This window comes from Kryptolebias marmoratus, linkage group LG16 (assembly GCF_001649575.2).
Source record: "Kryptolebias marmoratus isolate JLee-2015 linkage group LG16, ASM164957v2, whole genome shotgun sequence".
NCBI lineage: Eukaryota > Metazoa > Chordata > Actinopteri > Cyprinodontiformes > Rivulidae > Kryptolebias > Kryptolebias marmoratus.
The window spans coordinates 4,152,113-4,168,608 of record NC_051445.1 but is presented as its reverse complement, the minus strand read 5'-3'; the positions used below and the strand labels follow the sequence as shown (position 1 = coordinate 4,168,608).

Here is a 16,496-nt window from a genome sequence, read left to right as displayed (position 1 = left end):
TGAAAAAAGAGAAATTTGTTTTCCCCAACAGCTGCCAGGACCAGGGCCGTAGCTCCCATTGAGGACACCGAGGTCCGGACCTCAGTGTTTTTCTGCTGTGTATATTATAAAAAAATGAATCCAAACAAGGCTTTTGAACGGCGTGGTTCTCTGCGTAGCTCCACCAGTTTCCTGTAGGAGGCGCTGCAACTGTGTGCAGCTGCAGCCAAACTCAATGTCTACGAAGAAGAGCGCAGCTTTGCTACCTTACTGCTNACACCCTAACTGATCCCAAAGGTGCTGAACCCTTGACACCCAATCACTTGCTTACTATGAAGTCTACAATACCCCTTCCACCTCCAGGAAAGTTCGTTCAAGAAGATCTGTATGCAAGAAAAAGATGGCGCAAAGTACAGTATCTCTCAGAACAGTTCTGGAATAGGTGGCGCCGAGAATACTTAACCAACATCAACCTTCGTCAGCAGTGGCATGCAACCAGACGAAACGTGCAAATTGGAGATGTAGTTATCGTTAAGGATGAAAACACTCCCAGAAATGAGTGGCCACTAGCTAGAGTAGTTGAGGCACAGGAAGATGATGATGGTCTCGTGCGAAAGGTGAAAATACAAGTAGGCCAAAATAAGTTAGGACCGAAGGGTGAGCGCTTAACACAACCTTCATTTCTTGAGCGTCCAGTGCAGAAATTAGTTGTGTTAGTTGAATATTATTCAAAATAGCTCAGCATTAACATGAAAATCAGTCACCTATTGTAAGATCTATTGATGGAAATTTTGGGTAAAGGTTAAAATTGAAGTTATTGAAAATTACATGTTTTATTTCTTTGAATATGGTGAAAGTAAACCTTTTGTAATTTTGGTGGCAGTGTAGCGAACGCAGTCAAGCATTTTTTATGTATATTTTGGGAAATACTGTTTGGTTTGGTTAATAACGTTATCTGACCACTTCAGCAATTACGTCATCACTTGGTCACGTGATGCTTTCGATAAAGGGCTGTAAGTTTCGTTTCATGCTCAGTTGGTTTTTGCAAGCGGTAATAGGAAAGACAAAGAACTGAAATTTGGAAGAAATGGACTTCTAGCAACTCCTAACCTTCTGGTTGGAGGGGCATACGGTATGGACAATTGAATGGAATATTCTTGTGTTTGTATATGTGTAATAAGTTTCATTTGAACAATTTATATAAGAGAACATGACGGTTTAACTGATGTATATTTGCCACTGTGTATTTTATTGCAGTGTTCACGGTGGTCTTGGGCGTTTATGTGACAGAAAATTCCTTTAATAAACGTTTGGAACCATCAGTCGGAGCGTTGCATCTTCATCAACCAGTGAGAAAAGTTGGGAGCAGCTATAGTGAACACGTGCACCGTATGCAGCTCGGCTCGAAGCCAGAGAACAACGAGGGAGACCGCACAGTGAAAGCAAGCTGTGAACTTCTCGCCAGCCATGCTGAGATGGATGGGGGAGAGGGAAAAGGACCGTTGCAGCTTGAAGACTACAACTCGCCTGCAGCTTGAAGAAAACTACCGCTCGTCTTTCAACCTTGCAATCTGCTCGGACCGTTGCGATTGCAGTGACTTGCAAAATATGGCGGCGGCTGGCAATCAGGACAAGGATTGAGACTGTGCCGTTTCCACAAGTAATCACAAGAGCAACAGCGCGCCGTGGTCGTGAGTAGTATCACCAAGCCTTTGGCTTTCAGGTTTAGTTGATAAGAAACATTATCACTTGTAAATATTTGAAATTAAGTGTGAAAGGCCATTGTGTGCATATTTTGTGTGAATATTTCTGGCCTGTGTTATTAAGGAACTAGATATTCCTACTTTGGATTTCCTGTTTGGTTCTATATGTGTATGCCTGATATTTGAAATTAATACTGAGGATTACTTATAGCACAAGTTTAGCTAAGGTTTTGCTTAAGATTTTGATTATTAATAATTCAGAAAATGGATCAAAGTGAAGAGAGTGCTCTTGTACTTGAGGGAGTAATTCAGGCTCTTGAAGAAGAAAAAATAGACTTACAAACCAAGTTAGAAACTGAAACAGATGCAACATTAAGAGACCAAATGACAGAACGCATTGCTGAAATTGATAACAGTCTGCAAGCACATAGCGTAGAGAGTCAGGAACCAATTTCTGAATCTGAACAACTTAGGCGATCAGAAAGAGAGCGTAGACCAACCGAAAAATGGCTTAACTATGCAAAAGAAGAGAGTGCAAAAAAGGAAAGAAAGTTTATGTTAACTTATGTCAGCTTCAAAGGTGAGGTTCAGTACATTAGGAGCCAACTCAAAAAAGAATGTGACAAAGAGAGTCTTGAAAGTATGACAGCTACTTTAGAAAGATATGAGTCACACCTAAAGCAGGAGTATGACAGCTTACGTGCATTGACCACACCAAGCCAAGACATAAGACGGCGAATGGATAGCTGCACCTCAGTAACTAAGGAAGTAGTTGCTCTGTTGAAAATACGTTGCTCAGAAATAGGCAAAGAGTTCGATGCTGCCGCAGTGAAGAAATCACTCGTTAAATTACTTCAGAGAGACGATGCCAAATCAGTATATGGGTCTACTGTATCGAGAGCTGGCGCAGGTAGCGTAGCAGGAAGTCAAATGTCAATTAAAAAAACAGAAGTAGCTGCACGTTTAGCATCCAAACGTGCTGAAATAAACAGAGAGAGTGAAATAGCTGCACAAAGAAAGGAAGTGTTTGCTCAGCAAGAGAAGTTGAAAATGCTGGAAAACCAAAGGGATCTGGAAGCTATGCAAGCTGAATATGATGTGTATGAGGAGGAGGAAATGAAAATGAACGGAGAAACAGGAGGAAAGCAAGAAATAACTCTGCCTCCAAGTCAGCCCCAAGGAGAAAGGAAAAGTATAACTCTGTCTCCAGGGCAGTTCCAAACTCAACATAACCCAGCGCCATGTGCTCAGATTGTCCATGAAACACCAGTCTCTCCTCGTTCTGAAAAACAATCAGAGCAAAGGCTGAATGATGCGACACTAGTGCAAGCCTTCAAAGAATCTCTGATGATAACAAGACTTCCGGCACCAGAGCCATCCGTTTTTACTGGTGATCCTCTGAAATTCACTGAATGGCGCACCAGCTTTAAAGCCTTGATAGAGACTACCTGTACAAGCCCAGCACATAGACTGTTTTATCTCAGAAAATATATAAGTGGAGATGCGCTGTCTGTGCTGGAAGGAACTTTTTATCGAAGTGATGATGAAGCATATACGCAAGCCTGGGATGCACTGAACAAGCGCTATGGGCACCCATTCATAGTGCAAAGAGCCTTTAGGAGTAAACTTAGTAGCTGGCCCAAGATAGGACCAAAAGAGCCACTAAAACTAAGAGAGTTCAGTGATTTTCTTGTTTCATGCAAAAATGCAATGCCTCATATATCAGGTCTTAAAGTTCTAGACGATTGTGAGGAGAATCAAAAGCTACTTCAGAAACTTCCTGACTGGGCAACAACTCGATGGAATCGAATCGTCACCAAGGAATTGGATGACTGCAAGCCATACCCAAGTTTTGAAGCATTCTCAAACCTCTTAGCCGAGGAGGCACGCATTGCCTGCAACCCGGTTTCCTCGCTTCATGCTTTGAAGAAGACAGACGAGAAACCAGGCACAGAAGTAAAACGCATCAAAGTCAGAACCCTCGTGACAACAACAAAGGTTGCTCAAGGGAAAGATCCTCCAGCTAAGGATTCAGGTGAATCAGCAAGCTCAACAGATAATTCATCTGCTGCTCGAACAAAGAAGCAAATAAAATGCATATGCTGTCAAGAAAACCACTTCATTTACAAATGTGAAAAGTTTGCTGCTCTGACTCTTGAAGAGAAGAAAGCGTTTGTGAAAACCAACAAAATGTGCTTCGCCTGCTTGAGAGTTGGCCATGTTGCAAAAGATTGTCGGAAAAGGGCTACATGCAATGTTTGTAGAAAAGGCCATCCAACTCCGCTTCATGACGAACCGGCTCAAGTGGAGAAGTCTGAAGCCAACCAACAGAGAGACAGTAACGCTACTGCTTCGTGTAGTATGAACATGGCGAATGCTGACCGCACTTCAATGATAGTCCCAGTGTGGCTGTCTAGTACTGTCAAAAGTAGCCCAGAGATCTTAGTGTATGCTCTGTTAGATACACAAAGTAGCAATACATTTGTCACTGAAGACATGTGTGAAAAACTAGAAGCACACACTGAGCCAATTAAGCTCAAGTTGTCAACAATGACTGACAGGTCAATAGTGAATTGTCACAGAGCCTGTGGGTTAAAGGTCAGAGGATACAGTTCCGAAGAATGCATTGAACTACCACCAGCTTACACTCGAGACGATATTCCGTTGGAGAAGACCAGCATTCCAACTCGGAAAACAGCCAAAGGATGGACACACTTGCTTAACATAGCTGATGAGATGCCAGACCTGCTAGACTGTCCTGCTGGACTGCTAATAGGCTACGATTGCGTCAGAGCTCTAAAACCGAAAGAAGTCGTATCAGGAGCGGAGCATGAGCCATATGCAGTGAAAACAGACCTCGGGTGGAGCGTGGTTGGTGCCAAAACACCTAATACTGGTGGAGGAATAAATGCAGGATTCTGCTATCGCATCTCTGTAAAGGAAATTCCACCTATTACACCTGCATGTGCGATTAAGGCTCTTGAGAGAGATTTTCAGGATACAAATCCTACAGATGGAACGATCTCCCAAGAAGATATTCAGTTCCTACAAATTCTGAAAGAGGGAATCCATCATAATGACAATGGATATCTGGAGATGCCTCTGCCTTTCAGAGAGCGCCCCCAGCTTCCTAGCAACAAGCATTTAGCCACAGTTAGGCTGAAACATCTGAAAGGAAAAATGGACAAAAATCCCAAATACAAGGAGGACTATGGTCAGTTCATGGTCAATGTTTTCAAAGATGGTGATGCAGAGGAAGTCCATGCAACATCAAAAGATGGGAACACCTGGTACATACCACACCATGGAGTGTACCACCCGCGAAAGCCAGAAAAGATCAGAGTTGTCTTCGACTGCTCTGCCAAATATGAAGGCACTTCGTTGAATGACCACCTTCTCACGGGACCGGATTTAACCAACGCCTTGACTGGAGTGCTGTGTCGGTTCCGACAGTATCCAATTGCGATCAACTGCGACGTGGAGAAAATGTTCCACCGCTTTCATGTCACTCAAGAAGATCGGGATTTCATGAGGTTCCTGTGGTGGGAGAATGGGAACACAGCGAGTGAGCCCAAGGAATACCGCATGAGGGTGCACATATTTGGAGCGGCATCATCGCCAGGTTGTGCGAATTACGGCATGAAATACCTCGCCACCAAATATGAGCATGAGTACCCCATGGCAGCAAACTTCATCCGTAGAAACTTTTATGTGGATGATGGTCTTGTCAGTTTGGATACCGTGGAAAAGGCCAAGCAACTTGTTCATGAAGCAAGAGAAGTCTGTCAGAAGGGACAGCTGCGTCTGCACAAGTTTATTTGCAATAACGAAGTGGTCTTGGAGAGCATTCCAGAGAGTGAGCGTGCTCCACAAGTCAAGGACGTGGACTTAAACTACACAGAGCTACCAGCTCAGAGAGTGCTAGGAGTTAAGTGGAACATCGAAATGGATGTCTTCTCATTCAATGTGGTCCAACAAGAAAGAACAGCCACTCGACGAGGCATCTTATCCACAGTCGCCAGCATATATGATCCGCTAGGATTTCTGGCCCCCTACATCTTGACTGGGAAAAGAATCTTGCAAGAAATGTGCAAGCGAGGTGTAGGTTGGGATGAGCTTGTCCCACCAGAGTTAAGGCCGAAGTGGGAGACATGGCTCAATGATCTGAACAATCTTCAAACCATTCAAATAGCAAGGTGCTTTGTTCCCAACAATCTTGGCACGATCCAGAAGATAGAGCTGCATCACTTTTCTGATGCCAGTAATGATGGCTATGGGCAGTGCTCGTATATCAGGATCGTGGCTGAAGAACAAGTGCATTGCACTTTAGTTATGGCTAAGGCTAGGGTAGCACCCATGAAGATTGTCAGTATACCACGTCTAGAACTCACCGCTGCCACAATCTCTGCAGCCATAAGTAAAGTTCTCAGAGAAGAGCTTGACTTGAAAATCGATGCTGAGTACTTTTGGACGGATTCACAAGTGGTACTGGGGTATATCAAGAATGAGGCCCGGCGTTTTCATGTCTTTGTTGCGAACCGGATCCAGAAGATCATAGACTCTACTGACCCCAATCGATGGTTTTACGTTGAAACAAGTCAAAACCCGGCAGATTATGCATCTAGAGGACTCAAGGTGGCAGATCTAATGGCATCAGATTGGCTAAAGGGACCTAAGTTCTTATGGGAACAGGAAATTGTGACTAATCCAACAACCCCAGAGCTTCTCATAGGTGACCCAGAGGTCAAAGTCCTGAAAATGGATGTTGTGCAGGAAAATGACCTTCTGATAAGGCTGGCAAGGTTTTCAGACTGGGTCACTTGCCTTAACGTCATTGCTCGCATTCAGAGGCTGGCTCATAGGGACATATCTGGGCCTGTTACAGTAGAGGAGCGAAAGAAAGCAGCTCTTGTGCTGATCAAGGCGGCACAAAAGGAAGCATTTGGAGAAGAGCTGAAGCTGCTCAGCCAATCACAAAAACTCAGGAGAACTCACAAAATGTATGAACTCGATCCGTTTCTTGAGGACAGAGTGCTCAGAGTTGGTGGCAGGTTAAGAAGGTCATCAGCGTCGCTAGAGTTCAAACATCCCGTAATACTCCCGAAAGAAGGCATCGTAACGCATCTGATACTTGATCATTGCCATAAAAGAACACAGCATCAAGGCCGAGGGCAAACACTGAACGATCTCAGAGCCAATGGCTACTGGATTATGGGTGCTAGTAAAGTTGTGGCCAAGCACATCAGGAGTTGCGTGACCTGTAGGAGGGTACGGGGTCGAACTGAAGAACAGCGTATGGCTGACTTGCCTGTTGATCGAATAGAGCCATCTCCTCCTTTCTCATATACAGGCATCGACTGTTTTGGTCCTTTTTACACGAAGCAAGGTAGAAAAGAGTACAAGAGATATGGGCTGTTGTTAACATGCCTAAGCTCTAGAGCCATTCATATCGAGATGCTCGAGGACCTGACAACTGATGCATTTCTAAATGCATTAAGATGTTTCATTGCAATAAGAGGAACAGTCAGACAGATTAGATCTGACCAAGGTACAAATTTCGTAGGAGCAAAGAGTGAGTTGGGAAAGTGCTTGATGGAACTTGACAAGGAAAGGATTGCGACCTATCTCGCAAGAAAGGAATGTGACTTCCTTATGAATGTTCCCGAAGCCAGTCATATGGGAGGCATATGGGAGCGTCAGATTCGGACGACAAGGAGTGTGATGAGCTCTGTCCTAGCTCAGGCTAATGGAAGACTGGACGACTCCTCATTAAGAACGTTCTTCTATGAGGCCATGTCCATAGTCAACAGTCGCCCGCTGACAACAGACACCCTAACTGATCCCAAAGGTGCTGAACCCTTGACACCCAATCACTTGCTTACTATGAAGTCTACAATACCCCTTCCACCTCCAGGAAAGTTCGTTCAAGAAGATCTGTATGCAAGAAAAAGATGGCGCAAAGTACAGTATCTCTCAGAACAGTTCTGGAATAGGTGGCGCCGAGAATACTTAACCAACATCAACCTTCGTCAGCAGTGGCATGCAACCAGACGAAACGTGCAAATTGGAGATGTAGTTATCGTTAAGGATGAAAACACTCCCAGAAATGAGTGGCCACTAGCTAGAGTAGTTGAGGCACAGGAAGATGATGATGGTCTCGTGCGAAAGGTGAAAATACAAGTAGGCCAAAATAAGTTAGGACCGAAGGGTGAGCGCTTAACACAACCTTCATTTCTTGAGCGTCCAGTGCAGAAATTAGTTGTGTTAGTTGAATATTATTCAAAATAGCTCAGCATTAACATGAAAATCAGTCACCTATTGTAAGATCTATTGATGGAAATTTTGGGTAAAGGTTAAAATTGAAGTTATTGAAAATTACATGTTTTATTTCTTTGAATATGGTGAAAGTAAACCTTTTGTAATTTTGGTGGCAGTGTAGCGAACGCAGTCAAGCATTTTTTATGTATATTTTGGGAAATACTGTTTGGTTTGGTTAATAACGTTATCTGACCACTTCAGCAATTACGTCATCACTTGGTCACGTGATGCTTTCGATAAAGGGCTGTAAGTTTCGTTTCATGCTCAGTTGGTTTTTGCAAGCGGTAATAGGAAAGACAAAGAACTGAAATTTGGAAGAAATGGACTTCTAGCAACTCCTAACCTTCTGGTTGGAGGGGCATACGGTATGGACAATTGAATGGAATATTCTTGTGTTTGTATATGTGTAATAAGTTTCATTTGAACAATTTATATAAGAGAACATGACGGTTTAACTGATGTATATTTGCCACTGTGTATTTTATTGCAGTGTTCACGGTGGTCTTGGGCGTTTATGTGACAGAAAATTCCTTTAATAAACGTTTGGAACCATCAGTCGGAGCGTTGCATCTTCATCAACCAGTGAGAAAAGTTGGGAGCAGCTATAGTGAACACGTGCACCGTATGCAGCTCGGCTCGAAGCCAGAGAACAACGAGGGAGACCGCACAGTGAAAGCAAGCTGTGAACTTCTCGCCAGCCATGCTGAGATGGATGGGGGAGAGGGAAAAGGACCGTTGCAGCTTGAAGACTACAACTCGCCTGCAGCTTGAAGAAAACTACCGCTCGTCTTTCAACCTTGCAATCTGCTCGGACCGTTGCGATTGCAGTGACTTGCAAAATATGGCGGCGGCTGGCAATCAGGACAAGGATTGAGACTGTGCCGTTTCCACAAGTAATCACAAGAGCAACAGCGCGCCGTGGTCGTGAGTAGTATCACCAAGCCTTTGGCTTTCAGGTTTAGTTGATAAGAAACATTATCACTTGTAAATATTTGAAATTAAGTGTGAAAGGCCATTGTGTGCATATTTTGTGTGAATATTTCTGGCCTGTGTTATTAAGGAACTAGATATTCCTACTTTGGATTTCCTGTTTGGTTCTATATGTGTATGCCTGATATTTGAAATTAATACTGAGGATTACTTATAGCACAAGTTTAGCTAAGGTTTTGCTTAAGATTTTGATTATTAATAATTCAGAAAATGGATCAAAGTGAAGAGAGTGCTCTTGTACTTGAGGGAGTAATTCAGGCTCTTGAAGAAGAAAAAATAGACTTACAAACCAAGTTAGAAACTGAAACAGATGCAACATTAAGAGACCAAATGACAGAACGCATTGCTGAAATTGATAACAGTCTGCAAGCACATAGCGTAGAGAGTCAGGAACCAATTTCTGAATCTGAACAACTTAGGCGATCAGAAAGAGAGCGTAGACCAACCGAAAAATGGCTTAACTATGCAAAAGAAGAGAGTGCAAAAAAGGAAAGAAAGTTTATGTTAACTTATGTCAGCTTCAAAGGTGAGGTTCAGTACATTAGGAGCCAACTCAAAAAAGAATGTGACAAAGAGAGTCTTGAAAGTATGACAGCTACTTTAGAAAGATATGAGTCACACCTAAAGCAGGAGTATGACAGCTTACGTGCATTGACCACACCAAGCCAAGACATAAGACGGCGAATGGATAGCTGCACCTCAGTAACTAAGGAAGTAGTTGCTCTGTTGAAAATACGTTGCTCAGAAATAGGCAAAGAGTTCGATGCTGCCGCAGTGAAGAAATCACTCGTTAAATTACTTCAGAGAGACGATGCCAAATCAGTATATGGGTCTACTGTATCGAGAGCTGGCGCAGGTAGCGTAGCAGGAAGTCAAATGTCAATTAAAAAAACAGAAGTAGCTGCACGTTTAGCATCCAAACGTGCTGAAATAAACAGAGAGAGTGAAATAGCTGCACAAAGAAAGGAAGTGTTTGCTCAGCAAGAGAAGTTGAAAATGCTGGAAAACCAAAGGGATCTGGAAGCTATGCAAGCTGAATATGATGTGTATGAGGAGGAGGAAATGAAAATGAACGGAGAAACAGGAGGAAAGCAAGAAATAACTCTGCCTCCAAGTCAGCCCCAAGGAGAAAGGAAAAGTATAACTCTGTCTCCAGGGCAGTTCCAAACTCAACATAACCCAGCGCCATGTGCTCAGATTGTCCATGAAACACCAGTCTCTCCTCGTTCTGAAAAACAATCAGAGCAAAGGCTGAATGATGCGACACTAGTGCAAGCCTTCAAAGAATCTCTGATGATAACAAGACTTCCGGCACCAGAGCCATCCGTTTTTACTGGTGATCCTCTGAAATTCACTGAATGGCGCACCAGCTTTAAAGCCTTGATAGAGACTACCTGTACAAGCCCAGCACATAGACTGTTTTATCTCAGAAAATATATAAGTGGAGATGCGCTGTCTGTGCTGGAAGGAACTTTTTATCGAAGTGATGATGAAGCATATACGCAAGCCTGGGATGCACTGAACAAGCGCTATGGGCACCCATTCATAGTGCAAAGAGCCTTTAGGAGTAAACTTAGTAGCTGGCCCAAGATAGGACCAAAAGAGCCACTAAAACTAAGAGAGTTCAGTGATTTTCTTGTTTCATGCAAAAATGCAATGCCTCATATATCAGGTCTTAAAGTTCTAGACGATTGTGAGGAGAATCAAAAGCTACTTCAGAAACTTCCTGACTGGGCAACAACTCGATGGAATCGAATCGTCACCAAGGAATTGGATGACTGCAAGCCATACCCAAGTTTTGAAGCATTCTCAAACCTCTTAGCCGAGGAGGCACGCATTGCCTGCAACCCGGTTTCCTCGCTTCATGCTTTGAAGAAGACAGACGAGAAACCAGGCACAGAAGTAAAACGCATCAAAGTCAGAACCCTCGTGACAACAACAAAGGTTGCTCAAGGGAAAGATCCTCCAGCTAAGGATTCAGGTGAATCAGCAAGCTCAACAGATAATTCATCTGCTGCTCGAACAAAGAAGCAAATAAAATGCATATGCTGTCAAGAAAACCACTTCATTTACAAATGTGAAAAGTTTGCTGCTCTGACTCTTGAAGAGAAGAAAGCGTTTGTGAAAACCAACAAAATGTGCTTCGCCTGCTTGAGAGTTGGCCATGTTGCAAAAGATTGTCGGAAAAGGGCTACATGCAATGTTTGTAGAAAAGGCCATCCAACTCCGCTTCATGACGAACCGGCTCAAGTGGAGAAGTCTGAAGCCAACCAACAGAGAGACAGTAACGCTACTGCTTCGTGTAGTATGAACATGGCGAATGCTGACCGCACTTCAATGATAGTCCCAGTGTGGCTGTCTAGTACTGTCAAAAGTAGCCCAGAGATCTTAGTGTATGCTCTGTTAGATACACAAAGTAGCAATACATTTGTCACTGAAGACATGTGTGAAAAACTAGAAGCACACACTGAGCCAATTAAGCTCAAGTTGTCAACAATGACTGACAGGTCAATAGTGAATTGTCACAGAGCCTGTGGGTTAAAGGTCAGAGGATACAGTTCCGAAGAATGCATTGAACTACCACCAGCTTACACTCGAGACGATATTCCGTTGGAGAAGACCAGCATTCCAACTCGGAAAACAGCCAAAGGATGGACACACTTGCTTAACATAGCTGATGAGATGCCAGACCTGCTAGACTGTCCTGCTGGACTGCTAATAGGCTACGATTGCGTCAGAGCTCTAAAACCGAAAGAAGTCGTATCAGGAGCGGAGCATGAGCCATATGCAGTGAAAACAGACCTCGGGTGGAGCGTGGTTGGTGCCAAAACACCTAATACTGGTGGAGGAATAAATGCAGGATTCTGCTATCGCATCTCTGTAAAGGAAATTCCACCTATTACACCTGCATGTGCGATTAAGGCTCTTGAGAGAGATTTTCAGGATACAAATCCTACAGATGGAACGATCTCCCAAGAAGATATTCAGTTCCTACAAATTCTGAAAGAGGGAATCCATCATAATGACAATGGATATCTGGAGATGCCTCTGCCTTTCAGAGAGCGCCCCCAGCTTCCTAGCAACAAGCATTTAGCCACAGTTAGGCTGAAACATCTGAAAGGAAAAATGGACAAAAATCCCAAATACAAGGAGGACTATGGTCAGTTCATGGTCAATGTTTTCAAAGATGGTGATGCAGAGGAAGTCCATGCAACATCAAAAGATGGGAACACCTGGTACATACCACACCATGGAGTGTACCACCCGCGAAAGCCAGAAAAGATCAGAGTTGTCTTCGACTGCTCTGCCAAATATGAAGGCACTTCGTTGAATGACCACCTTCTCACGGGACCGGATTTAACCAACGCCTTGACTGGAGTGCTGTGTCGGTTCCGACAGTATCCAATTGCGATCAACTGCGACGTGGAGAAAATGTTCCACCGCTTTCATGTCACTCAAGAAGATCGGGATTTCATGAGGTTCCTGTGGTGGGAGAATGGGAACACAGCGAGTGAGCCCAAGGAATACCGCATGAGGGTGCACATATTTGGAGCGGCATCATCGCCAGGTTGTGCGAATTACGGCATGAAATACCTCGCCACCAAATATGAGCATGAGTACCCCATGGCAGCAAACTTCATCCGTAGAAACTTTTATGTGGATGATGGTCTTGTCAGTTTGGATACCGTGGAAAAGGCCAAGCAACTTGTTCATGAAGCAAGAGAAGTCTGTCAGAAGGGACAGCTGCGTCTGCACAAGTTTATTTGCAATAACGAAGTGGTCTTGGAGAGCATTCCAGAGAGTGAGCGTGCTCCACAAGTCAAGGACGTGGACTTAAACTACACAGAGCTACCAGCTCAGAGAGTGCTAGGAGTTAAGTGGAACATCGAAATGGATGTCTTCTCATTCAATGTGGTCCAACAAGAAAGAACAGCCACTCGACGAGGCATCTTATCCACAGTCGCCAGCATATATGATCCGCTAGGATTTCTGGCCCCCTACATCTTGACTGGGAAAAGAATCTTGCAAGAAATGTGCAAGCGAGGTGTAGGTTGGGATGAGCTTGTCCCACCAGAGTTAAGGCCGAAGTGGGAGACATGGCTCAATGATCTGAACAATCTTCAAACCATTCAAATAGCAAGGTGCTTTGTTCCCAACAATCTTGGCACGATCCAGAAGATAGAGCTGCATCACTTTTCTGATGCCAGTAATGATGGCTATGGGCAGTGCTCGTATATCAGGATCGTGGCTGAAGAACAAGTGCATTGCACTTTAGTTATGGCTAAGGCTAGGGTAGCACCCATGAAGATTGTCAGTATACCACGTCTAGAACTCACCGCTGCCACAATCTCTGCAGCCATAAGTAAAGTTCTCAGAGAAGAGCTTGACTTGAAAATCGATGCTGAGTACTTTTGGACGGATTCACAAGTGGTACTGGGGTATATCAAGAATGAGGCCCGGCGTTTTCATGTCTTTGTTGCGAACCGGATCCAGAAGATCATAGACTCTACTGACCCCAATCGATGGTTTTACGTTGAAACAAGTCAAAACCCGGCAGATTATGCATCTAGAGGACTCAAGGTGGCAGATCTAATGGCATCAGATTGGCTAAAGGGACCTAAGTTCTTATGGGAACAGGAAATTGTGACTAATCCAACAACCCCAGAGCTTCTCATAGGTGACCCAGAGGTCAAAGTCCTGAAAATGGATGTTGTGCAGGAAAATGACCTTCTGATAAGGCTGGCAAGGTTTTCAGACTGGGTCACTTGCCTTAACGTCATTGCTCGCATTCAGAGGCTGGCTCATAGGGACATATCTGGGCCTGTTACAGTAGAGGAGCGAAAGAAAGCAGCTCTTGTGCTGATCAAGGCGGCACAAAAGGAAGCATTTGGAGAAGAGCTGAAGCTGCTCAGCCAATCACAAAAACTCAGGAGAACTCACAAAATGTATGAACTCGATCCGTTTCTTGAGGACAGAGTGCTCAGAGTTGGTGGCAGGTTAAGAAGGTCATCAGCGTCGCTAGAGTTCAAACATCCCGTAATACTCCCGAAAGAAGGCATCGTAACGCATCTGATACTTGATCATTGCCATAAAAGAACACAGCATCAAGGCCGAGGGCAAACACTGAACGATCTCAGAGCCAATGGCTACTGGATTATGGGTGCTAGTAAAGTTGTGGCCAAGCACATCAGGAGTTGCGTGACCTGTAGGAGGGTACGGGGTCGAACTGAAGAACAGCGTATGGCTGACTTGCCTGTTGATCGAATAGAGCCATCTCCTCCTTTCTCATATACAGGCATCGACTGTTTTGGTCCTTTTTACACGAAGCAAGGTAGAAAAGAGTACAAGAGATATGGGCTGTTGTTAACATGCCTAAGCTCTAGAGCCATTCATATCGAGATGCTCGAGGACCTGACAACTGATGCATTTCTAAATGCATTAAGATGTTTCATTGCAATAAGAGGAACAGTCAGACAGATTAGATCTGACCAAGGTACAAATTTCGTAGGAGCAAAGAGTGAGTTGGGAAAGTGCTTGATGGAACTTGACAAGGAAAGGATTGCGACCTATCTCGCAAGAAAGGAATGTGACTTCCTTATGAATGTTCCCGAAGCCAGTCATATGGGAGGCATATGGGAGCGTCAGATTCGGACGACAAGGAGTGTGATGAGCTCTGTCCTAGCTCAGGCTAATGGAAGACTGGACGACTCCTCATTAAGAACGTTCTTCTATGAGGCCATGTCCATAGTCAACAGTCGCCCGCTGACAACAGACACCCTAACTGATCCCAAAGGTGCTGAACCCTTGACACCCAATCACTTGCTTACTATGAAGTCTACAATACCCCTTCCACCTCCAGGAAAGTTCGTTCAAGAAGATCTGTATGCAAGAAAAAGATGGCGCAAAGTACAGTATCTCTCAGAACAGTTCTGGAATAGGTGGCGCCGAGAATACTTAACCAACATCAACCTTCGTCAGCAGTGGCATGCAACCAGACGAAACGTGCAAATTGGAGATGTAGTTATCGTTAAGGATGAAAACACTCCCAGAAATGAGTGGCCACTAGCTAGAGTAGTTGAGGCACAGGAAGATGATGATGGTCTCGTGCGAAAGGTGAAAATACAAGTAGGCCAAAATAAGTTAGGACCGAAGGGTGAGCGCTTAACACAACCTTCATTTCTTGAGCGTCCAGTGCAGAAATTAGTTGTGTTAGTTGAATATTATTCAAAATAGCTCAGCATTAACATGAAAATCAGTCACCTATTGTAAGATCTATTGATGGAAATTTTGGGTAAAGGTTAAAATTGAAGTTATTGAAAATTACATGTTTTATTTCTTTGAATATGGTGAAAGTAAACCTTTTGTAATTTTGGTGGCAGTGTAGCGAACGCAGTCAAGCATTTTTTATGTATATTTTGGGAAATACTGTTTGGTTTGGTTAATAACGTTATCTGACCACTTCAGCAATTACGTCATCACTTGGTCACGTGATGCTTTCGATAAAGGGCTGTAAGTTTCGTTTCATGCTCAGTTGGTTTTTGCAAGCGGTAATAGGAAAGACAAAGAACTGAAATTTGGAAGAAATGGACTTCTAGCAACTCCTAACCTTCTGGTTGGAGGGGCATACGGTATGGACAATTGAATGGAATATTCTTGTGTTTGTATATGTGTAATAAGTTTCATTTGAACAATTTATATAAGAGAACATGACGGTTTAACTGATGTATATTTGCCACTGTGTATTTTATTGCAGTGTTCACGGTGGTCTTGGGCGTTTATGTGACAGAAAATTCCTTTAATAAACGTTTGGAACCATCAGTCGGAGCGTTGCATCTTCATCAACCAGTGAGAAAAGTTGGGAGCAGCTATATAAACTAATTCATGTCATTTCAGTGAGTCATCATGGTTGTGCCCTGAGTCCTCTGTTGCTTCAGATGAGGCTGATCCCCATGGATTTACACACACACACAAATACATGTCATATACACATTCAAGTCACTTGTTTTCAATAAATGCTTCTATTTTAGTTAAGTTTTGGTTTTTATTGTAACTGATGTGCAGGGGGATAATGAGTGGTTGACCTCAGGATTTTTTAAAGTCTGGCCACAGTCCTGACCAGGACAATGAGGTCCAACATTTTACAGATACAGAAACTAAAATAAATCCCTTTTTCATTAATTTATGTTTAGTTTTTTCTGATTAAAGAACCTTTTCTTTGAGTTGTTGCTAAGATTATAGTTCAGTTTTCAGACTCTGTGATGGAGTTTAGTGGATTATAAAAATAATTTGTTTTTAGGCCATTTAGCTCAAACAGTGTAGTTTCACAAGAATTATTTATGAGAAATATTTAAAGTATCAACACAACACTGGTAAAATACCTCTAGTCTTGGAGCTTTAGTTGTTTAGAACATTCTGGACCAAAGATAAAGAAACATCCTTGTTACAGCTGAGTAATATCATCAAATTTAGGAACGTCCTGTCTCAAAATGATAAAAAAAAAAAATA

The 16,496-nt window shown here is 43.4% G+C and overlaps 2 protein-coding genes across 3 annotated transcripts; both read left to right on the top strand.

Annotated features, from left to right (window-relative positions):
• The first annotated feature begins 264 nt into the window (after window positions 1–264).
• LOC108243247 lies at window positions 265–8,715 on the top strand. Of its 2 annotated transcripts, none has more exons than XR_005234228.1 (2): window positions 265–8,365; window positions 8,491–8,715. XR_005234228.1 is itself a non-coding variant. In XM_017428556.3 (2 exons), the coding sequence occupies exon 2, from the start codon at window positions 1,947–1,949 to the stop codon at window positions 7,968–7,970; it is 6,024 nt and encodes a 2,007-aa protein (XP_017284045.1). In that variant the 5' UTR covers window positions 265–1,111; window positions 1,237–1,946; the 3' UTR covers window positions 7,971–8,715. The 2 variants fall into 2 exon arrangements, 1 of the variants encoding a protein (XP_017284045.1); XM_017428556.3 differs by having other exon boundaries at window positions 265–1,111; window positions 1,237–8,715.
• A 151-nt stretch (window positions 8,716–8,866) lies between these two features.
• On the top strand, window positions 8,867–15,980 carry LOC112450968. The gene is made up of 2 exons (XM_025008664.2): window positions 8,867–15,619; window positions 15,745–15,980. Exon 1 carries the CDS (start codon window positions 9,201–9,203, stop codon window positions 15,222–15,224), a length of 6,024 nt encoding a protein of 2,007 aa, XP_024864432.1. The 5' UTR covers window positions 8,867–9,200; the 3' UTR covers window positions 15,225–15,619; window positions 15,745–15,980.
• The last annotated feature ends 516 nt before the right edge of the window (window positions 15,981–16,496 follow it).

Bases quoted from the DNA above. Each gene is read 5' to 3' on its own strand.
- LOC108243247 (XM_017428556.3), top strand. From the start codon at position 1,947: ATGGATCAAAGTGAAGAGAGTGCTCTTGTACTTGAGGGAGTAATTCAG.
- LOC112450968 (XM_025008664.2), top strand. From the start codon at position 9,201: ATGGATCAAAGTGAAGAGAGTGCTCTTGTACTTGAGGGAGTAATTCAG.